General features: G+C 45.0%; 1 protein-coding gene across 4 annotated transcripts in view; it reads left to right on the forward strand.

Annotated features, from left to right (window-relative positions):
• The window catches only part of PHF2 (PHD finger protein 2), a 234,392-nt gene that overhangs the window by 144,607 nt on the left and 65,676 nt on the right, over positions 1–24,109 (forward strand). For all 4 annotated transcript variants that reach the window (XM_044300454.1, XM_044300455.1, XM_044300456.1 and 1 more), the window contains exons 3-7: positions 172–286; positions 12,011–12,171; positions 18,901–19,042; positions 20,926–21,112; positions 22,922–23,084. In XM_044300454.1, coding sequence (XP_044156389.1) covers positions 172–286; positions 12,011–12,171; positions 18,901–19,042; positions 20,926–21,112; positions 22,922–23,084 — 768 coding nt within the window. The remainder of the gene's footprint in view (positions 1–171; positions 287–12,010; positions 12,172–18,900; positions 19,043–20,925; positions 21,113–22,921; positions 23,085–24,109) is intronic.

Genomic DNA, 24,109 nt, shown 5'->3' on the forward strand with positions numbered 1-24,109 from the left:
ACGCAGGTCAGGGCGGCTCGTGCTCTTTGATGACAACCTGTTTGGCAGCACAATGTAAAATGATAGTCCGTCCAAGTATTCACACTTTATATTTCCTCGTTATTACTATTCTTTATGAATTCTAGGAATGAATTATAATCTTCTTTTTTTTGTTTCTGTTTTTTTTTCTAGTGAAAAAGAAAAGAAATTGGCACAAACATGACACGGGACAGGCTACAGACGTCAAACCGGTTCAAAATGGCAGTCAGGTCTTCATCAAAGAGCTCCGGAGTCGAACCTTCCCAAGGTAAAGATGGGGTCACTTATCGATAAGCCTGTGTCGCTGCAAAAAAAATAAAAAATTCAGATGAAGAGCGGATGGTGTTCCTGACATTTTGTCAAATAGCCTACAATAGAATCTAAAAATTGCAACATGGGCTTCCATGTAACCATGGACTAGTGTTAGCCTTAAAGGGGTATTTTCGAGATGTTAATACTGATGTCCAATCCTCTGTATAGGTCTAATAGCTTGGGGTCCACCACCTGGGACCCGATCAGCTGTTTGAGAAGGCACCGGTGTTCACATTAGATCTGTGGCTTTTCCACTGCTTTCCCTAGGCCAAGCGACGACACGTTTATCGGTCATATGTCCTAGGTGCATTCAAGGGGATGAGCTGCGATACCGAGGGCAGCCACTATACAATGTACGGCGCTGTGCTTGGTGAGCACGGAGAAGGCCGCGGTTTCTCACAGGAACGCCTGGATCTTTTCAGACAGCTGATCGGCAGGGAATACAGGGTGTCGAACCCCACTGATCAGATACTGATAACCTATTCAGAGGATAGGTCATCGGTATTAACATCTCGGAAAACCCTTTTAATCTTTACCGGTGGGACGTTCCAGCAATCTAATGTCTATGAACAGTCAGTCACTGTGGAGGTTTTGACCTCGGGGAAGGTGAAAAAAATCCCCATTAAAAAGGGACTCGCTGTCTGTTTTTCCTGTGTCCATTTTCTGTCTGTTTTTAATGGCCGTTTTGCATCCTTTTTTCATGATCGCGTTTAACAGATGAATTTTATTGTAAAACGGTACCTTTATATGCTTTTGTGGACTTGTAAAACTGCCAAAAACGAACTTTGATGCATATGTAAATGAGGGCTCGCAAGTGCCCAGGGGCGGCGTCCACCGCGTTGGTGCCCAGGCAGCTCTGCCTCTTCGGCTCTTATCCCCGCCCAGCCTCTTCCTCTGCTCGCCCATCTGTTTTCTCTCCCCCTCAGCGAGATCCCGCCATTGCTGGCACGGCATCACAGTAGCTTATGCGCATGCGCCGGCTATCGGCGCGAAAACTGCAGAAAGGAGGCGGAGTTCGTTTTTGGCAGTTTTACAAGCCCACAAAAGCATATAAAGGTACCGTTTTAATCATCTGTGTTGCGGCTACAGCACTATGGGAACTGTTAAAAAGGGGTAAATGTGCTGACAGACTCCCTTTAAGAACGGGCCCATTGATTTCAGTGGGGTCCTTCTGTTTGCGAAAACAGCCAAAAACATTATATGTTCTATTTTTTGGACGGCCGCTGTTCACTCGCTTTAGAAAAACAGCCATATGAATAGCCTTGTATACTTTGATTGCTTCTAAAAACAGTTGTAGCCTTGGAGTTTTTTTCCTGCTATCTGTTTTATTCTCATGGCCCTTAGAAATTGTCCATAGTATTTTCCAGCTTCACCCGTCACACTGTGCATCATGCTTAAAGGCCCCTGTGTTCCCCGGTTTGAATGGAGCAGAGGTTTCGGATGCGCTGCATTCAGCTCTATGGGACTGAGATAGCCGCCCAGTACAAGGGATTGATAGAGCTGAATGGAGTGGCAGGTGTGACTGCCGCTCCACCCAAATGCGGGAACATGGGGTCTCTTTCTTGTCATTGGCGGGGCACCCAGCAGTCCGGCTGATCAGAAGATGTGATTAGCATCTCATGTTATTAGCCGACGTAGCTATTTTATCAGCCAACGTGAAACAGAAGTTCGGGGGGGGGGGGGGGGGGGGGGTTTGATCAAGGAAAAAATAGAGTCAAATCATTAGTTCCATTGCTTATATTGTTCTAATCCAATAACTGTATAACCAGTCATTGGGGGAGATTTACTATGCTGAATGCAGCAGAATTATGTCTCAATTTTTGCCCAAAAAACTGGATTACATGACTTCTGGCAGATTTAGGGCTCCTATAGACGACCGTATGAATGAGTCTGCATCCGTTCTGCAATTTTGCAGTGTGCTGTCCGCATCCGTAGTTCTGTTTCGCGGCCCCACAAACAAGATAAAGCCTGTCCTATTCTTGTCTGCAATCCACGGACAAGAATAGGCATTTCTATCATAGTGCCAGCCATGTGCGGTGCACAAAATGCGGAACGCACACGGCCAGTATCCGTGTGTTGCGGATCCGCAAAACACTACAGCCGTCTGAATGAGCCCTTACTTTCAGTTTTTTATGCTTTTTGCGCCTCACTGGACAGTTTTAAAAAGTGTCCAGAAACGGGGGAATGGCTTAAAGGGGTTGTCTCATCATAGACAATGGGGGCATATCGCTAGGATATGCCCCCATTGTCTTATAGGTGCGGGTCCCACTGCTGGTACCCGCACCTATATAGAGAACGGAGCCCCGAAAGTGAAGGAGAGCGAACTGTGCATGCACAGCCGCCCTCCATTCATTTTCTATGGGGCCAGTGAAAATAGCCAAGCACCCATAGAAATGAATGGGAGCGGTGGTCGGTCATGGGCGGTGTGCTCCCATTCACTTCTATGGGGAGCTGGCTTGGTGGTGGCCGGACTGGAGTCCTCCAGCCACCACTTTGCGGGGCTCGTTCCCGATATAGGTGCGGTTCCCAGCGGTGGGAACCGCACCTATAAGACAATGGGGGCATATCCTAGTTATATGCCCCCATTGTCTGTGATGAGACAACCCCTTTAAAGGTGCCAAATTGCGCTGATATTTTCACAAAATATTGGTCTAAGGCAAGGATGCCCAACCTGCGGCCCTCCAGCTGTTGTAGTTTTGCAACAGGTGGAGGGCCGCAGGTTGAACCACCCTGGTCTAAGGTAAGCCGACCAAGAAGTGTCAGACCTGTCACGCTAGATGTGCCACATTGATCAACTCCCCGTGCCTTCCTATTACAGTTAGATGTTACAGGGGTTGTGTCTTCTAGCATTGGTGGTATATCGCTAGCATCTTTTATATTCTTGCAAACCTATAGCCCATAATACATGGGACAGATGGAAAAAAGTAGGACGTGATTTAAAATCCAGACTACACACAGTTTGTAGTCTGTGACCATGGAGGCACATAGGAATGCATGTGAGCTGTATACCGTGGCATATTTTAACCAAATACATATGGCAGAGTTGCTTTTTTATTCTAAATGTATTGTATTGAAAGGGGTGGTAAAGGGCTCTTTGGCACTACCGCCTGTACCACATTGCCTCTGTGGTGTATGGTGCAGTATTTTTTCTAGTATTTTTTCCTAAACTAAAATCAAGTTCACTAGTTTTATAACGGTTCTAATACTGGTTACAAGGAGTTATCCAAGTTCCTGATATTGATGACCACCCATCTGCAGCCCCTACACTTTAAGCGGAGCTGTACTTCCTGCTCCATTCAACACGCTAGTACCAGCGGCTGCAGGGAACAGCTGATCGATGGGGGTGCGGGTTGTCGGACCCTCATTGATCGCATAGGTCATTACAATCAGGAGCCTGGAAAACCCCTTTAATCCCTCGTCATTTGTACCGAGCTAAAAGACAAAGAAAGAAACGGCAACGATTGATAAGAGGCGTCAGAAAACAAATCCAGCACCGAAGAATAGCAGCTGTGTCTCACTTATATCATCTCTCTCATCTGCGGGAAAGTGTTTCCATCCAAGGTGTGAAATCTGAAGTGGATCTGAAAATGGTTTAGATTTACATTAACAGGTAAAAGGGAAAAGAGCTAATTTTACACTTGTCTACTTGATTATTTAAAAATCTCGCATGCGACAAGTGCGGGAAGTTCCTGAACCAGCGCACGAGGTCCTTCTTCTGCTGCATGACTCGATAGGGCCCTCGTCAATCGTGTTCTGTTGGTTCTTCGCGTCATATGTTCCTTTAAGGAGAAATATCTTATTAACACGGGTTATTTATAAAGTAAAAATGTAGAAGGTTTCCAGAACAGGAGTAAAATAAATAAAATATGGGTATACTGTGCCAGTCGGACTGTACGGTTGCCAGCTACATGCCCTTCTGGGATTGGTAGAACTTCATCCAGGAAAATGACATTTCCAGTCTTTTGTACCACTTACAATATAAAGCTCTGTGTCTGCAAAGTTCGCGGCACTGAGAGCATTTACCGAGGCCTTTCCTAAGGAAACAGCTACACTGCTTAGAGAAGAAAGGTGGATTTAGACTGCTCAATTTTCGGGCAGATTGTCAAGAACGACCGTTCCTGCGAATGCTCGTTTCCGACAATCATGTGTCCATCTAAATGTCCTGCTCCTCACCCAGTGAACAAGCTTTTTGCAGGTACATCAATTATCGTTTCTGGGTAACAGTTCGTCGTGCTGTCTAAACAGAGATCTGCTGCTCAGAAGCAGTGATTCGCTACGGGTACCGGAGATGGCGAAAGCAATTCATCGTCCTCATACCGTGAAGGAGATTGCAGCATGTAAATACAAGCAGATGACTGTCGGAACGCTGCCTTCCCGTCAATAGGCTGTAACGTTGTGCGGTGTAAACCCGCCTTAAGCCGTGTGACGCTTGTTTTATAGACTAAGGGCCGGTAACCTCAAAAAGAGTTCTTCTATACTTACTTGTGCTTAAAGGGGTTGTTTCGCTTCAGCAAATTTATCATGTAGAGAAAGTTAGGCCTCGTTCACACTTCAGTGTTTGGTCAGTGATTTCCATCAGTGATTTGTGAGCCAAAACCAGAAGTGGAGCCTCCACAGACATGAGGTAGAAGGGAAAGATCTGCTCCTGTTCTGTGTTTAGAGTTGCACCTGGTTTTGGCTCACAAATCACTGATGGAAATCACTGACCAAACACTGAAGTGTGAACGAGGCCTTAAAGTTGCACTCCCACAAAACTTTTAATTCTCTTACCTGCTAGAAAGGTAGATAATGTAAATTGTAGTGAAGGTAATCTTTTCACCAGTGACTGTATTTGTGAGTTATAACCTCCCTTCTGCTTCTCAGCTATGTCATGTGATCTGATCTCCAACTGACGCAGAACACAAAGTCAGTTACTTCTGTATTTATTTCTATATGACTGACATTGAGGCTCCCACAGGAATACATTGGAATACATAGAGAAACAGGCTTCCTGTCCACATGTAAGATGCTGTGTCATTTGGAGTCAGAGTGTTGGTCACATGACACAGCTGAGGATGAGAAGGGAGGTTATAACTCACAAATATACTCACAGGTAAGAAGATTACCTTCACTACAGTTTACATCTGGTACCTTTCTAACAGGTCAGATAATAAAAAAATTGTGGGAGTGGCGATGGCATTTATCAAGTAGAGTTAGAGTATTGTGATTGTCGTCACTCCTAAGGCTACTTTCACACTTGCGTTCGGGGCTCCGCTTGTGAGTTCCGTTTGAAGGCTCTCACAAGCGGCCCCGAACGGATCCGTCCAGCCCTAATGCATTCTGAGTGGATGCGGATCCGCTCAGAATGCATCAGTCTGGCACCGTCTGTCCTCCGCTCCGCTCAGCAGGCGGACACCTGAACGCTGCTTGCAGCGTTCGGGTGTCCGCCTGGCCGTGCGGAGGCAAACGGATCCGTCCAGACTTACAATGTAAGTCAATGGGGACGGATCCGTTTGAAGTTGACACAGTATGGCTCAATTTTCAAACGGATCCGTCCCCCATTGACTTTCAATGTAAAGTCAAAACGGATCAGTTTGCACTATCATGAACAAAAAAAATAAAAAATATATATATTTTTTTTTCATGGTAATGCAAACGGATCCGTTCTGAACGGATCTAAGCGTTTGCATTATAGGAGCGGATCCGTCTGTGCAGAAACCAGACGGATCCGCTCCGAACGCAAGTGTGAAAGTAGCCTTACAATAACCAAAGACTGGACTGGAGTGGCGGGATATTGCTGTTCAGTACTGGCGTTTCTAGTGTAGGGTGGTTTCCTACATTGGTTTTCAGTGAGGTTTTTGTGCTCTTTTTGAGGTTTTCCCGACATCTGCTTATAGGTATGCTTTTTGTGGTAAAAGCGCCATCTCCAGATGTTCTCTGACAGTCCATAATAAATATGAAATGCAGGACACAAGTGTAAGGCCTCGCGCGCACGACCGTAGTTTTGGTCGGCATCCACATATTCTGTAAATTGGATGTGGAACCGTTTATTTCAGCAGCACACTGGATGGAATGGAAAGCTAAACGGTGATGTGGACGCAGCCTTAATTTGCTACTGACATTTTTGGTAATTCAATGACATTTTTGGGAAGCATTTGTTTAAAAGCGCAACATGCTGAAGCTTTGGCAATTTTTTTTTCTGGCATTTTAACAAAATGCCAGAAAGGGAATAACACAGCGGAAAAGAATTGGTGTTCACACAGTCGTTTCGGAAACAAGCCAATGAAGAACCACCTGCTGTATGGAAGTAAACACTAGAGGCTTCTGTGGTGGTTTTTCAGTGAGCCAAAAGCGCCGGAGCAAATTTTTGTGTGCCTAGGCGACCCTCACCACCATGTCATGCTGACAGTTTTATTCTGTTCCGCTCAGGGAGTCAGTTCACTATGTCTCGTTTTACTATACATCGCTGTAGGGCGTACAGTCTTAGGACTTGCTACTTCCTTCTCTTTTTTTACAGTTTTTAGTTTCTTCTTGGTTTTAAGTATTGAAACACAGGCGTTTAGGGTCAGTTCACACCTGTTAGATTCGGTACCGAAATTTCTGCTAATGTCTCGTTCATCTAAATGGGGTTTGCAGAAATCAATGGATGAAAAAAAATATTATAATTTGTGATCCTTAGAAAAGACATAAGGGGACTTCTACACCTGCAACGGAGAAGAGGAGTGCCGACACCTGCCTTCATTAATCTGTAATTCCGCAGTCTGTTGTCAGCGGCGAGTCGCTGTCTTCTTGATGAGATTCAACCCTCATTCCACTCGTGTCTTCTCTGTGCACGCTTGTGAGTGCAGCATGGGGATTGTGAAGAGCCGCCATCTGACCACAGATGTCTTCCTGGCAGGAGGGTCTGGCAGGCCTTCTGAAAGGGAAGTGGCTCTGCTCTCATCTGCCTGCCCGACTGGAAAGGAATTGCTTTGAAACGTTTGGCTTGGATGGTAAGCAGAGCTGTAAGATGGGAAAAGTACGAAAGCGGACATCAGGAATTCAGTCTGTGATATTAGGGGTTACACATCAAATCGTTACGGTTGGACGTAAGAACCTGCTTGACGGGATATTATTTATCATCATTAGGGTTCACATCACGTTTTTCCAGTCCGTATAAAAAAGTATGCGTTAAACAGATGCCTCAGACTGATGCCATACTGTGACATCCGTTCCCCATAGAGTTGCATTGTAAAAAAAAATATATATATATACTTTTGCTTTTTTTTACAGGACTGTGCAGTACGGATTAGCGAGCTCTGTACAGTATTACAATGTATTGGCTCTGATGAGCCGAAGTTATTACTTTCGCGAAGTCTTGCGAGACTTTGGGTAATATCGTCATAAATTGATTTCTACTGTAAAAAAAACATTTCCCGAACTCGGGTTCAGTTGGGTTCTGCTCCCAAACTGCATAAAACAGCACATAAATCTGCACTATGTATTGTGGGTTTTTTTGTTTCCGAATTTCTGTTCGTTAGCAACCCTATTGAAGTCAATGGAAAAAAAACACTATATAAGGTGCGGAATCGCAGAAACATTTTTATCTACTGTACTTTCCTGGTACTGTATTAGGCTACATTCACACGACCGTATAAATGAGTCCGCATGAAAAGCTAAACGGTGATGTGAACTCAGCCTTAGGCCCCATGCACACGGCCGTTGTTTTGGGCCGCGTCCGAGCCGCAGTTTTGGCGGCTCGGATGCGGACCCATTCACTTTAATGGAGACGCAAAGGCATCCGTTGCTCCGTGCCACAGCCCCGCAAAAAATAGCGGACAAGAATAGGTATTTTCTATGATAGCCATGACATGTGCGCTCTGCTACTTGCAGAACACACATGGGCCGGTGCACGTGTTTTGCGGATCCGCAAAACACCACTGTTTGTGTGAATGTAGCCTTAAGCAGCGATTTTTAGACACAAAAATCAGTGCAGTAAAAGGTACGTAATCAGTGCCTCACCTGTCCATGGGTTGTGCCAGGTATGGCAGCTCACCTCCATTGTAGTTTATTGAGCTGAGGAGGTGCAAGCCATGAACGAGAGCAGCCATGTTTTTCTAATCCTGGACAATCCATATTGTAGTTTTCTTTTTTTTCTGTTTCATTTTAGCACATTACAGTAAATCGGTATCTGATGGTAAATAATGGGGCTGTCTCACTTCAGCAAATGGCATTTATCATGTAGAGAAAGTTAATACAATGCACTTACTAATGTATTGTGATTGTCCATGTTGTTTCCTTTGCTGGCTGGATTAATTTTTTCGTCGCATTATACACTGCTCGTTTCCATGGTTCCGACCACCCTGCAGTCAATCAGTGGTGGTCGTGCTTGCACACTATAGGAAAAAGCGCCGGCCTCTCTGGTGACCAGGACCATGGAAGTGTACATAGGCACCCATGCGCAGCGGACACCGTCACTGGATTGCAGCGGTGGCCGTAACCCCTGGATATGAGCAGTTGTGATGAAAAATGAATCCAGCCAGCAAAGAAAGCAATGTGGACAACCACAATACATTAGTAAGTGCCTTGTATTAACTTTTTCTACATGATAAATGCTATTTGGTAAAGTGAGAGAACCCCTTTAATTACCATCAGAAACTGTGTGTTAAAAGGAAACATAAAAAATTAAATAAAATAAAAATGGAAACCTCCAGATCTGATTAACCTGCAATAATGACAGAACCTGCTGAGTATTATGTTAGGCTCTTGTGTTATTTGGTGATTGTTTCTGTCTTTGTATTTTAGGCTACTTTCACACTGGCGTTTTGGCTTTCCGTTTGTGACATCCGTTCAGGGCTCTCACAAGCGGTCCAAAACGGATCAGTTTTGCCCTAATGCATTCTGGATGGAAAAGGATCCGCTCAGAATGCATCAGTTTGCCTCCGATCAGTCTCCATTCTGCTCTGGAGGTGGACACCAAAATGCTGCTTGCAGCGTTTTTCTGTCCGCCATGTGGTGCGGAGCAAGACGGGTCCGTCCTGACACACAATGTAAGTCAATGGGGACGGATCCGTTATCTCTGACACAATAGAAGACGGATCCGTCCTGACACACAGTGTAAGTCAATGGGGACGGATTCCAATGGTGTTCATGACGGATCCGTCATGGCTATAGAAGACATAATACAACCGGATCAGTTCATGACGGATGCATGTGGTTGTATTACTGTAACGGAAGCATTTTTGCAGATCCATGACGGATCCGCAAAAAACATTAATGTGAAAGTAACCTATTAGATTTGTGCCCTTTTTACATTCTTTATTTGAGGCGTTCCTTGTATATTTTATGGTGATTGTAATGAAAGGCTGTCAGTGCGGTAATGTGACTTCACAGGGGCGATCACAGGATATTTCGGGAAGCGCTCCCTCCTCCTTGTGTTTTGTCAGAAAACCAAATCTCCCATACTGCATGAAATGTAAACAAACAGGCGTCCAGTGGAAGGACTGGATAGCGCCACCTGCTGGCAGATCGCAACAGGACATGCATGCTGGAGAAGGTCACTGTGCACAGCATCCTGAGCTGTGGAAACAATGTACAGACACAACCCCGAGCCATAGGATGCTCCAGAATTGTTATTCCATGGGGAATACAAGAATTTACTAAAACAGACGTCAGGGGAGCGGATAAATTCTCTTTACTACAAATATCATATAAAACCAGATAATATAATACAACATGTAACAAACTGTTTCCAGATATCTGACATTGACAGCACAATATTGACTTTAATGTGGTCCTCTGGCTGACAAAATAGCAAAAAATAAATAAAAAAGTTAGGGGTCTATGCAGAAGTGATGCAAAAATATAAACAATATAAATTGTACCAACCCATAGAATAGATTTTAGGTTGTAAAAAAAAGCAAAAAACAAAAACATAATAAATAACAATGAAGAAGCACTTTAAGGAGATCATTCCAGAGGGTGCAAATCTGTTCTGAACGTGGGATGGTCACACAGGTGCACGACTTGAAACCGTACAGGTATCGGACCAGGAGTGGCGGCCCACGGGCAGCTGTTTTCTATAGCCGGTTAAAGCGTTTTTTCCTCTGGATAGGTCATCAGTATAAAAGTCTTGGAAAACCCCTTTAAAGTATTGCCTGTTGTTTGCTTATTGTTGATGGCTGTACTGTTTTGTAGGTTTACCCATAAAACGGCGCGGGTGCAAGCAGCGGACAATCCATTTTAAACTCTTAAAAAAAAAAAGAAGCTTGCATGGCCACGTCTCTGCTGCCTGCCTGCTGCCACGTCTGGTCCTTCTGTCTTTTAACAAGTTGTGTCACCTGTGTGGTCATCACACAACCAGGACCACTTTGTATCCACTGGAAGCAAGCAAAGAAAGGTTTCTATTTTATGACTGCAAGCAGAGATTTTGGAATGAGTAATGGACTCGCAGAAAGGATATTTGTATAACTTTGCTGGGGTATTACCCATCTCCGGCATAGGATATGCCACCAATATCCGGTGCGGGTCCCACCTCTTGGACCTGCTGCTGTCTCCAGAGTGAAGGAGAGGAGACTGTGCATGTGCGGTGCGCTCTACGTTCACTTCTATGGGAGTTCTGAAAATATCCGTGCACTCTACATTGGCACCAGACTCCGTGTATCGCACTCTCTGGTACCTGCGATACCAGAAGTACCTGGTACTTCTTTTTTTTGAGCTGCTGCATTTCTCATTTGACAATACATGAATTCTTAATGAACTGCCGTGCGCTAAATGAATAATCCTCCACGTGGGGCTGTTCCCGTCCGTCTCCTGTCACTTCTCATTTCTCATGTCATGTAAGCAATTTGTAAATGTTTTCATATGAATCAATGAACGTGTCGTAGACCGGCCGGTATTTTTCTTATATTATCCATATAGGAAATCAATAATTCAGAGCCTGCAAGTAACTAAATAATTAAAGGGGTTATCCCCTGAATAATGTAAATCAGACCTCATATAGTACATGAAAATCTCTTGCAAACAAACTTAGAACCAGCCCTGTGCCTCACACGGATCCAGACCTCTGGAGGGTGTGCACTTTTTCAGAGGGGTGTGCCCTTTCTGCTGCAGCTGGTGGCAGTTGAAGAATGAAACTGAGAATGTGCGTCCACATCAGGAGGCTGACAGCATGAGCTGCTGATAAATTTGGCGCATCTTTAGACCGAGATTTATCGCTTACGTAGCCCATTATTGGCATAGTGAATGTGGAGGGGGTTCAGGAGCAGGGCCCTCCCCATATGCAGCCTGCAGTGACTGGGATCAGAGCTAACTCTGGTACCTGTAATTTAAACCCTCAGGTGCCTCGGTCAATAGTGACTACTGCATCTGAGTGGTTAATCTCTATGGTTCAACGATGCTAACATTTTCTCGTTCATCGGTTGATCAGCAACTTGTCTATGCCTCATTCACACGTCCGTGTTTGGTCAGTGATTCCCATCAGTGATTGTGAGCCAAACCCAGGTGCGGCTCTAAACACAGAACAGGGGCAGATCTTTCCCTTATACCTTCTATCTGTGGAGGCTCCAGTCCTGGTTCAGGCTCACAATCACTGATGGAACACTGACGTGTGAATGATGCTTTACACAAGGCAATTATCGGGAACAAACCTTCCTAAAAAAGTGCTTTTACAGCCTGATACAACTTTTACTTCCCACTACATTCAGTGCCTTTTCTCTTGCAGCGCTGAGGACGTGGTCACCAAACTGAACGGCGGTCAATTAACAGTGGAATATTTTGAAGACACTGGGTTTACAGAACCAATTCTGGTGCCAAAGAAGGACGGTCTGGGTCTGTCTGTACCCGCTCCCACATTCTATGTCAGTGATGTTGAAAACTATGTTGGTAAGTTGTCAGTCACAAAATGCTATGTTTCTTCAGTTATTCGGTGAGGTCCCATCCTATTACACTATATTCTATTTGGAGTTAATTAATTAGTGTTAGCATAGCTGGAATAAAACAGTAGGTCTGTGAACCTCTAGGATGATGTCATCCTGTAATTCACAGGAAGTTAGCCACACAGGCGAGACTGATCGGCTGTCTACATAGGTGACAAGTGTTTAACCCCTTGCGACCAAGCGCCCCAGTTAGAGTGGAAGTAATACAAAATAAATAAAAAAAAGTGTCAATGACCCCAGAGGGGGGAAATATAATAAAAAATAAAAAAAGAACAAAAGGAAAAACTTTAATAAAATGCAAATAAAAAAAAACACCCGCGTCAACTGAAACCGTCATCATTATTGCCCAGTTCATGCATGTCATACAAAAAGGGGTATTACATTTTTTTTGCAGTTTTTCCCCCCAAAAATTTAACCCCTTAAGGACACAGCCTTTTTACACCTTAGGACCAGGCCATTTTTTGCAAATCTGACCAGTGTCACTTTAAGTGCTGATAACTTTAAAACGCTTTGACTTATCCAGGCCGTTCTGAGATTGTTTTTTCGTCACATATTGTACTTCATGACACTGGTGAAATGAAGTCAAAAAAATATTTTTTTTTGCAACAAAAAATACAAAATTTAACAAATTTTTGGGAAAAATTAGCAAATTTCAAAGTTTCAGTTTCTCTACTTCTGTAATACATAGTAATACCCCCAAAAATTGTGATGACTTTACATTCCCCATATGTCTACTTTATGTTTGAATTGTTTTGGGAATGATATTTTATTTTTTGGGGATGTTATAAGGCTTAGAAGTTTAGAAGCAAATCTTGAAATTTTTCAGCAATTTACAAAAACTACATTTTTAGGGACCAGTTCAGGTCTGAAGTCACTTTGCGAGGCTTACATAATAGAAACCACCCAAAAATGACCCCAATTTCTTTTTTTTTGTCAAATTTTTTATTTTAACCCATTTTTTCCACTAACAAATCAAGGGTTAACAGCCAAACAAGACTGTATCTTTATTGCCCTGACTCTGCCGTTTACAGAAACACCCAATATGTGGCCGTAAACTACTGTACGGCCACACAGCGGGGCGTAGAGGGAAAGGTGCGCCGTTTGGTTTTTGGAGGGCTGATTTTTATGGACTGGTTTATTTACACCATGTCCCATTTGAAGACCCCTGATGCACCCCTAGAGTAGAAACTCCCTAAAAGTGACCCCATCTAAGAAACTACACCCCTCAAGGTATTCAAAACTGATTTTACATACGTCGTTAACCCTTTAGGTGTTGCGCAAGAGTTATTGGCAAATGGGGATGAAATTTGCAAATTTCATTTTTTTGTCTAATTTTCCATTTTAACCCATTTTTTCCACTAACAAATCAAGGGTTAACAGCCAAACAAGACTGTATCTTTATTGCCCTGACTCTGCCGTTTACAGAAACACCCAATATGTGGCCGTAAACTACTGTACGGCCACACAGCGGGGCGTAGAGGGAAAGGTGCGCCGTTTGGTTTTTGGAGGGCTGATATTTATGGACTGGTTTATTTACACCATGTCTCATTTGAAGCCCCCTGATGCACCCCTAGAGTAGAAACTCCCTAAAAGTGACCCCATTTTGGAAACTACGGGATAAGGTGGCATTTTTTTGGGGACTATTTTTAGGGTAAATATGATTTTTGGTTGCTCAATATTACATTTTTGTGACGCAAGGTTACCAAAAATTGAAATTCTGAAATTTCATCTCCATTTGCCATTAACTGTTGAGGAACACCTAAAGGGTTAATGAAGTTTGTATAATTAGTTTTGAATACCTTGAGGGGTGTAGTTTCTTAGATGGGGTCAGTTTTGGGGAGTTTTTACTCTAGGGTGCATCAGGGGGGCTTCAAAAGGGACATGGTGTCAATAAAAAAGGCCATCAAAATCGGCCTTCCAGAAACCATGTCGGTCCTTTCCTTTTGCGGCCTCCCTTTTACTGATACAGCAGTTTACGACCACAAATGTGGTGTTTCTGTAAACTGCAGTATCAGGGTAATAAATATTAAGTTTTGTTTGGTTGTTAACCCTTGTTTTGTTACCGGAAAAACGTTTTTTTTTTTTTTTTTTTTTTAACTGTGTTAATCTGGGGGGTTAGGTAATGGGATATTTTTATAGAGGAGATTCTTACGGACGCGGTAATACCTAATAAGTCTACTTTTTTTTTACAATTATTTAGGTTTTTGACTATATTATCTTTTTTGATACAAATCTTTTTTTGGGTATCTAAAGTCTAAGGGTCATTTTATTTTTTTTTTTATCCAATTATCTCATGTGGGGACTCATTTTTTGCGGGATGAGCGGACGGTTTTATTGGCACTATTTTGGGGGCTATATGACTTTTTTATCGCTTGCTATTAAACTTTTTGTTATGTAAGGTGACAAAAAAATTCTTTTTTTGCACCTATTTTTTATTTATTTTTTGACCGTGTTAATCTGGGGGGTTGGGTCATGGGGTATTTTTATAGAGGAGATTCTTACGGACGCGGCAATACCTGATAAGTCAACTTTTCTTTACAATTATTTTGGTTTTAGACTATATTATCTTTTTTGATTCAAATTTTTTTGGGGGTATCTCTAAAGTCTAAGGGTCATTTTTGTAAAAAATTTTTTATCCAATTATCTCATGTGGGGGCTCATTTTTTGTGGGATGAGCGGACGGCTTTATTGGCACTTTTTGGGGGGCTATATGACTTTTTGATCGCTTGCTATTAAACTTTTTATTATGTAAGGTGACAAAAAAAAAACTTTTTTTGCACCTTTTTTTTTTTTTTTCCTTGACCGTGTTAATCTGGGGGGTTAGGTCATGGGGTAGTTTTATAGAGGAGATTATTACCGACGCGGCGATACCTAATATGTCTACTTTTAATAAATTATTTTAGTTTTTTTGGGTGTCTCAAGTCTGAGAACCAGTTTTTTTTTATCCGATGTCAGTGCTAAATTGGGATATAAATTTAGTACTCCATGGAAGTGTGATACTCCCTGAAGCAACCAATAATGCAGAGGCCCGGATGATCGGGGCACGTGTCGCACTGAGTAGTCGTGTCCTTCCGTATCCCCCTCCTGCGACACACTCTGCACTTTTTTTGGGTTCGTCCCTTCTTTCCAGTATGGGGGACCACACCTGGAAAGTGTTGGCCAGGGACGATCCGGGCGCCTCCAGTTCCCGAGGTACTCCGGCCTGCTCTTTCCCGGTCCGAAAAGATCAGGGCCTTGAGGACTGCCTCATAGAACTGGAGGAATGTCCCTGTGCTGCCAGCGCTTCGGGATAGTACAAAAGAGTTGTACATGGCAACCTGCACCAAGTAGACTGCAACTTTTTTGTACCATGCCCGGGTTTTGCGCATGGCGTTATATGGCTTGAGGACTTGATCAGAGAGATCAACTCCTCCCATATACCGATTGTAGTCGACGATACAATCAGGCTTGAGGACCGTTGCCGCGGTACCTCGCACAGGGACAGGGGTGATGCCGTTACCATGAATTGTGGACAGCATAAGGACATCCCTCTTGTCCTTATACCTGACCAGCAACAGGTTTCCAGTGGTAAGGGCACGGGTCTCACCCCTGGGGATAGGTACCTGGAGGGGGTGGGCAGGGAGGCCGCGTTGATTTTTCCGCACGGTCCCACAAGCGGACGTGGATCTGGCGGCAAGGGACTGGAACAAGGGGATACTGGTATAAAAGTTATCCACGTACAGATGGTAACCCTTATCCAGCAGTGGGTACATAAGGTCCCACACAAGTTTCCCGGTAACACCCAGAGTGGGGGGACATTCTGGGGGTTGAATCCGGGAATCTCGCCCCTCGTATACACGAAATTTGTAAGTGTACCCTGAGGTACTCTCACAAATTTTGTATAGCTTCACGCCATACCTCGCCCGCTTGGAGGGCACATACTGGCGGAAAATGAGTCTCCCCTTGAACGCAATGAGAGACTCATCAACCGCGACCTCTCTTCTAGGTACATAGGCCTACATGAATTTGGCCCCAAAGTGATCGATGACCGGCCGTATCTTGTACAGACGGTCATGGGCAGGATCACCTCGGGGGGGACATGCTGCATTATCGGAATAATGCAGACATTTCCGGATGGCCTCAAACCGGGAGCGTGTCATGGCTGTACTGTAAAGTGGGGCCTGGTATAGGACGTCCCCACTCCAGTACAGCCTGACACTGGGTTTTTTGACCAGGCCCATATGCAGCACGAGGCCCCAAAATGTCCTCATTTCGGCTGCACTGACCGGCGTCCAGCCACCGGGCCTGGCCAAAAAGGAGCCCGGGTGTTGAGCGACGAACTGTTGGGCGTACAGATTCGTCTGCTCCACCATCAGATTTACCAGTGGGTCACTGAAAAAATGACAAAAAAAGTCATATTCAGTGTAGCCCACTGTGGAAATCTGGATTCCTGATTGGCCTACAAAATCAGGAATCACGGGCTCGTATCGCTCTGGGCTACACCAGACAAGTTCACCGGCAGGGGGCTCCGGTGGATTTAACTGGTGGGCCGGGAAACCAGTACGAGCCCCAGAGCTGCTCGTACTAGTGTGGGCCACAGGGTCCCTAACATGGCGGTCCCCTTGCTCCGCCTGGCGGCGTCTCCGCCGCCTTGGGGGCTCATCATCATCGCTAGATGATGAGGAGGATGCGGATGACAACAGGAATGTGGGGTCATCCTCATCCTCACTGGGACTCTCGGAGTCAGAGGCAATCTGGGCGTATGCCTCCTCGGCCGAGAACGTCCGGCGGGCCATAGGGGAGTGTGTGTCTGCGTGTATATGTGCGTGTGTGTAACTCTTTATTTTGTGTGCGTGTGTGTGGGGGCACGGGTGTTCACGAACTCACCCTAAAACTAACAGAAAAAAAATAAAAGTGGCAGCACCCCTGGGGGGTCTAGGGTCACACAGCTGTGCTGTGGACCCCAGACACCCTAACTTAGGGTGATGCAATCAAAGTTCAGAAACTAACTTTCCCTTTTTTTTCCCTGCCTAAACCAAACTTTCCCTAGCTGTCCCTATGTACCTGATGGGGTCCTGGGGGGCACAGATCGGGTGCAGGCAGCGGTGCAGCAGACACGTGCAGGCAGCTCCTCTCTCCTCCGGCTCCGGAACACAAAAGGAGGAGGAGAGGAGCGCCTGCCTCTTTTGAATCTGCCACCGGACCGCCCACAGACCAATCAGAAAGCGATCCTGAGTGGTGATGTCACCATCACCACTCAGGATCGCTGGATGGTGATTGGTGGGGTGAAATCACACCACCATCACCATCCTGTTCCGGGTTATCGGGACTTCAGAGACCCGAATAACCCGAAAACGCTGAAAACCGCAGGTCTGAATTGACCTGCGGTTTTCTGCGATCGCATACATGGGGGGGTCACCGGACCCCCCGGCACATTTGCTCCAAGTGCCTGCTCAATGATTTGAGCAGGCACGGGGTTCCGATCACCGCCCGCCGTGCGGCGGTGATCGAAAATGCACAGGGCGTACATGTACGCCCTGTGTCCTTAAGTACCAGGGCACAAGGGCGTACCTGTACGCCCTATGTCCTTAAGAGGTTAAAGAAAAAAAAAAAAAAGCGCTAAAAAACATGTCACGTAAAAAAAAGCTGCAAAAATTAATTTCGTCGTCCAGGAAATTTAAAATTTACAACCATTTAGGCTCCATTCACACATCCGTAAGTGTTTTGCGGATCCGCAAAACACAGACACTGGCAATGTGCATTCCGCAATTTGCCGGCACTATAATAGAAAATGCCTAATCTTGTCCGCAATTGCGGACAAGAATAGGACATGTTCTATTTTTAGTTATTTTGCAGAAACGGATGCGGAAGTGCGGATCCGCAAATGTGGATGCGGACAGCACATTCCGGCCCCATTGAAAATGAATGGGTCTGCACCCGTTCCGCAAAATTGCAGAACGGATGCGGACCCATTTTGTGGACGTGTAAATGGACCCTAAACCTACACGTGCAATAAATCACAAATAAATGTCTGTTCATTAAGGCTTTTTCAGGCCTGGTCATTAAGGGGTTAACAACAACAACAACTCTTACTACTACTACTAATGATAACAATAAACGAATTGCTGCTGTTTAGTATAGGAGATGTAGGATTAAAGGGGTCATGTCACCTCAGACATTGGTGGCAGACCATTAGGATATACCATCAATGTCAGACCGGTGTAGGTCCCATCTCTAGGACCCACTTCTATTTCCAGAACAGGACCCTCGAAGTGAACGGAGAACAGCTGCACATGTACGGCCGCCCTCCTTTCATCTATCTGACATTGGTGGCATGTCCCAGCGATATACCACCAACATCTGAGGCTCCAAGGCACCAGAAATGTTGTTTTTTTTGGGTTGTTTTCTAAGGTTGAGGTTGAAGTTGAGGTTTTTATTGTCTCCTGGAGTGGTTAAATGGCTCCTACAGCAGCTTGTCTACCCCTGCATTATAGGTTCTTGTCTTCTTTCTTTGTAATTTTAGCTTTTTTCCTTCGGCATGAACACGAGGTTGGTAGCGAGTACTTCTGCCTGTTACATGTAGACATTTCCCGGTGTCATCTGCTGACTACAATGCACACAGGGCTCTTCCAGGCAGAGATATGCTGGAAGCCATGCAGCGGAACGCCAGTAATGGTTCCTTAACCTTGGTTTACAGGTCCTGAGAGGCTGGTCGATGTTACAGACGTCACCAAACAGAAGGACTGCAAGATGAAGCTCAAGGAATTTGTGGATTATTACTACAGCACTAATAGGAAAAGGGTTCTTAATGTCACCAACTTGGAATTTTCTGACACAAGGTGAGCTCGATGGAGAGGTATCTTCAGCTGGTGCTCACTCTTGAGGACTTTCAGATATGTTCACTGGTATTCAGTACACACTGTGATAGGAAAAATGTCCCTAATGAAAATAATTTTCATTTTCGCCAAAATCTTTATCAGCTCGCTATGCCCAACATTGTAAAGCAGGTATGATTAACCGAGGAAATGATAGTACTTTACAATCGCTGTGTGTCTCACCTCTGAGACCTCCAATGATCCCGAGGATACAGTAAGGCCTCATGCACACGACCGTATGTATTTTGCGGTGTGCAAAACACGGATCAGCAAAATTCTGATGACGTCCGCGTTACATCCCTTTTTCTGCAGACCTGTTGACTTCATTGGGTCAGTGGTCCGCATTTTGCAGCCAAACATAGGAGATGTTCTGTCTTTTGCAGAATGGACATATGTATGCAAAAAAAAAGCACACCGGTCATCCGTCTTTTTTCCACGTCCGTTTTGCGAAAAGGTAGAACACATCCTATACTCGGCCGCAAAATGCAGACCACTGACCCATTAAAGCCAACAGGTCTGCATAAAAAAGGATGCAACATGGACATCAGCCGTATTTTGCAAATCTACTGCAAAATACATATGGTCGTGCGCATGAGGCACTGATTCAGCTCTGCAGCCCTTCACAGTTTTTTTCCTGTACAGCGTCCCCCCCCGTCACCTGGATATGCAGGAAATTATGGTCAGCTTCAATCACCTGAATGGGACATCACTGCATGTGCTCGGGGACAGGATTGGAGGGTGTCCCAGGGATCGGACCACCAATGGCATATCCTAGCAATAAGCAATCACTTTGTGGGATGGGACAAACCCTATAATGATGCTCATAATTAAAATGTAAGGCTTCCCGATTTACATTTAGGTGCGAGTTAAGGAGAACAAGTCATGTTGAGCAACAGTTTGATCTGCTGGAAGCAGGAGGAGCTGAGCAGCTTGATACGCCTGGGAAAATATTCATCATAGCTTTTATTTTATTAATTCAAATCCCTGCTCTTTCTATACTTAGGAGTCCAGTGGGCAGTCCTACTTAGTGATGACAACTCTCTGTATACATATATTCGTATAGTGAAGGTTGTCGATCCTGGTCTAGGACCAGACACCTAAGCTTGGGAAGAGCAATCATACTGAGTGACTTCCCATAAAACGACATTAGTCTGCTCAGCGCCATGACGCCAGGAGACTGGACCACCCTTCGTGGTGACAAAGAACTTCAGAGCATTTGCAGTGGTTCTCTACTCTGGCTGATAGAGGGGTGTCCTAGGCAGCGGATCCCTCTCTGTGATATCCATATGGTCTAATAGGAATATGGAGAGCAATTGTTCTGATAGAAAAACCTTGTTATTCTAGTAAGTGGACAAATAATTAAATTTTAGACCCTGACCAGTCATTTCAAATGTCACAAGTGTGATTTCTACTTGGACTGTTTTAACTTACAGTATATCCTATAGCCTATATCCTATAGGGACACATAAGAAGTGATGGAAGGATCACCTGAAACCTCATGAGATCCATCAGAAGATGTCACTGGTGGAGGACAGGGCTGTGTGACCCCCAGCAATCTCTAGAATAAAGGCCACAGGAGCACAGTGGACTTTTTAGTCTCCTGACCCTGAGAGTTTCATCTCTCCAAGTCTGTAGTTTCCATTCATTACAGAGTATCTGCATGTGAGTCCGAGGTGATGGACCATAGTCTTCACATGTTCGGAGGATTGTGACACAGGCCAGACCTCCCTCTCTACTGATGTTCTCATCTGATGGGTCTCAGTGTCATCACCAAAATAAAAATGTGTATTACGTGAATGCATGCGTTCAGAAATGTCCAGAATTTTTACTCTGTGTCTTATCTGTAGAATGTCCAGCTTTGTGGAGTCTCCAGATATTGTTAAGAAGCTCTCATGGGTTGACAACCATTGGCCTGATGATGCTCTTCTAGCAAAACCAAAAGTGAACAAGTATTGTTTGATATGTGTGAAAGACAGTTACACCGACTTCCACATAGACTCGGGAGGTGCCTCAGCCTGGTACCATGTGCTTAAGGTACGTCAACATGTTGTTTTTTAGGGGTATTTTCCCATTCCATTTGTCTGTTCCTCTCATATGCCAAGAGGTATCTCCCAAGAAAGGGAACCATCTATCCAGCACCATCTACTGGAAGTGGCTCTTTAGGAGTTAAGATCTGACTTTCCAACAAGCCTTGGGATTTTACAAGGCAATATAGCCAAGCCAGATATCCATCCTTAAACAGCTGTTTTGGGGTGCTTGCGCCTCATCAGTACGGAGTAGGATTCTGGATTTTTCTCTCTTGGGAGATATGTACCTCTGGATATCCGTTTCTTATTGAGCATTGCCAATGTCTCCATCCATGGTTGATCTCATTAAGGAGATTCAGTGCCCTACCTAAGCCTGTTCCTCTCAGGATATTTAGTAGTGCACATGACCGCACTGTAAGAGTTATGCATACAGTTCAATATAATACTGATTTTGTGTGAACTAAACATCTAAAGTTGGCCATAAAGCTTAGGCTGACAGCTCTCTCCCTGCTCCCCATACCCGGTTGTCCCATACACATGCATGCTTGGGTAGGCTGAGCTTGCACTCTTTCTTATTGGGAATAGGGGAGTAAGCAGCTGTCAAACATCTGTAGCAGCGGCTTATCTCCATCAGAACAAAAGGATTGAGCATGTTGAATTCCAACAGCCTCATCCTCATGACATTTGTAATTGGGGGAGATTCAGGAGGACTGATGGACAGCTGGTCTGATTGGCAGGTGAATATAATGTGTATAGCCAGCTTAAATGGAATCTGTCACCACAATGTTGGACTACATGAGTAGTACTGCAGACATAAAGAAGTAAGGGCCCCATAGCAAGGATCAAACCAGGCCCCCACACAGGACAGAGGGGTTTCTGCCGAAACCCTTTTCAATGACTCTTAGGCCATTTTTCCACTGCCTCATTTGCTAAAAGTTGTTCCTTTAGAGGGTAGAGTCCTGACCACGTTTTCACCTCCAGTAGAAGAGGAGAGAATCCCAACTAAGACTGGGCCCCCTCTTGTCCTGGTCCCCATAGCAGTCGCATGGTCTGCCGCTATGGTAGTTATGCCCCTGACTGCAGATAAGGACTCCAGATCACTATTTTTTTATTTTACTCCTGCCCCACATCCCCCCACTGTCCGCAGTTAAAGCTGCGCTGAAATACACTGTGAGGACTGCTGTGCATGCGCACAGGGGTCCTCTCTATTACGTTAGCACAGAAGTTCGGACTGTGTATTTCAGCGCAATTTAACATGTCCCGTATCCCTCTGTCATCCAGATAAATGTGCAGGCAGCCGTTTTCTTTCGAACGAGTCTCTTCATTTTTGCCGGAATGCAGATGGATCTCCGCTAGTCCCCATTATAACTAATGAGGCGGAGACTTACAAGCTTCAGCCAATGCCGGAAAGCAGAGAGACCCGGCCCTAAGGCCAGAAGGTATTCAAGTAACTCCTTACAAACAGATTGCTTTTTAATTTTACATTGTTAATAGTCGCTTGGTAAGTTTTAAAACCATGTGGCCATGAACAATACACAGTGAAAAAGCAATCAGGTGGTAATGAGTCACTTGCAGACTGGTGTGCCTTGCATGACCTCAGAGATCTCAGCACAGCCGTTTCTCAGCGCGCTGCACGGCCGTTCCCTAACAGGACAATCCATACGAAACTGTGAAATGTTAATTAATTACAGATGTAAGTATCTAGGATTTAGGCATAAGATGGCCGCAGAAGAGGAATGTGCCGGTAGGAAGCAGTGACCTGTCCACTTATAAGATTGTTAGTGATGACTGAATTTTTTATTTTATTTTTTTTCAGGGGGAAAAAATATTTTATCTGATCAGACCGGGTTCAGCCAATATCTCCCTGTATGAACGCTGGAGATCAGCTGCCAATCACTACGAGATGTTCTTTGCAGATCAAGTAGACAAATGTTACAAGTGCACAGTGAAGCAGGGGCAGACTCTGTTCATTCCATCAGGTGAGACATAAATGGTCTGATACCGTCCATGTATATAACATCTATCACAGACGTGGTAGAAAGGGGTGGTTCCACAATAAATATTCAGCATTTTTCAACCCAGCGCCTGGATCTGAATACTTTTGTAATTCCATGTAATTAAATATTTAGCTTAGCCACTGAGTTATTCACTGAAATCTATCTGTACAGCGCCCCCTGCTGTTTGCTCTTTTTCTAGTTTCTCTGTCCTGCTCACTGAGATGGAAGCACATGCTCAGTTCCATCCTTCAACTGCCACCAGCTGCAGTACAAAGGACATTCCCTCTAACCTGCCGGCTTGATATAAGGGCTCTTTCACATCTGCGTTCTTTTCTTCCGGCATAGAGTTCCGTCGTCGGGGCTCTATGCCGGAAGAATACTGATCAGGATTATCCTAATGCATTCTGAATGGACAGTCCGTCCTTCAGGATGCATCAGGATGTCTTCCGTTCCGGAACGGAACGTTTTTTGGCCGCAGCAAATAGCGCAGCATGCTGCGCTTTTTGCTCCGGCCAAAAATCCGGAACACTTGCCGCAAGGCCGGATCCGGAATGAATGCCCATTGAAAGGCATTGATCCGGATCCGGCCTTAAGCTAAACGTCGTTTCGGCGCATTGCCGGATGCGACGTTTAGCTTTTTCTCAATGGTTACCATGGCTGCCAGGACGCTAAAGTCCTGGCAGCCATGGTAAAGTGTAGTGGGGAGCGGGGAGCAGCATACTTACCATCCGTGCGGCTCCCGGGGCGCTCCAGAGTGACGTCAGGGCGCCCCAAGCGCATGGATTACGTGATCGCATGGATCACATGATCCATGCGCATGGGGCGCTCTGACGTCATTCTGGAGCGCCCCGGGAGCCGCACGGACTGTAAGTATACTGCTCCCCCGCTCCCCGCTCCTACTATGGCAACCAGGACTTTAATAGCGTCCTGGCTGTCATAGTAACACTGAAAGCACTATTGTGGTCAAATGCTTTCAGTACACTTGCGTTTTTCCGGATCCGGCGTGT

Source organism: Bufo gargarizans, chromosome 7 (genome assembly GCF_014858855.1).
Source record: "Bufo gargarizans isolate SCDJY-AF-19 chromosome 7, ASM1485885v1, whole genome shotgun sequence".
NCBI classification, from domain to species: domain Eukaryota; kingdom Metazoa; phylum Chordata; class Amphibia; order Anura; family Bufonidae; genus Bufo; species Bufo gargarizans.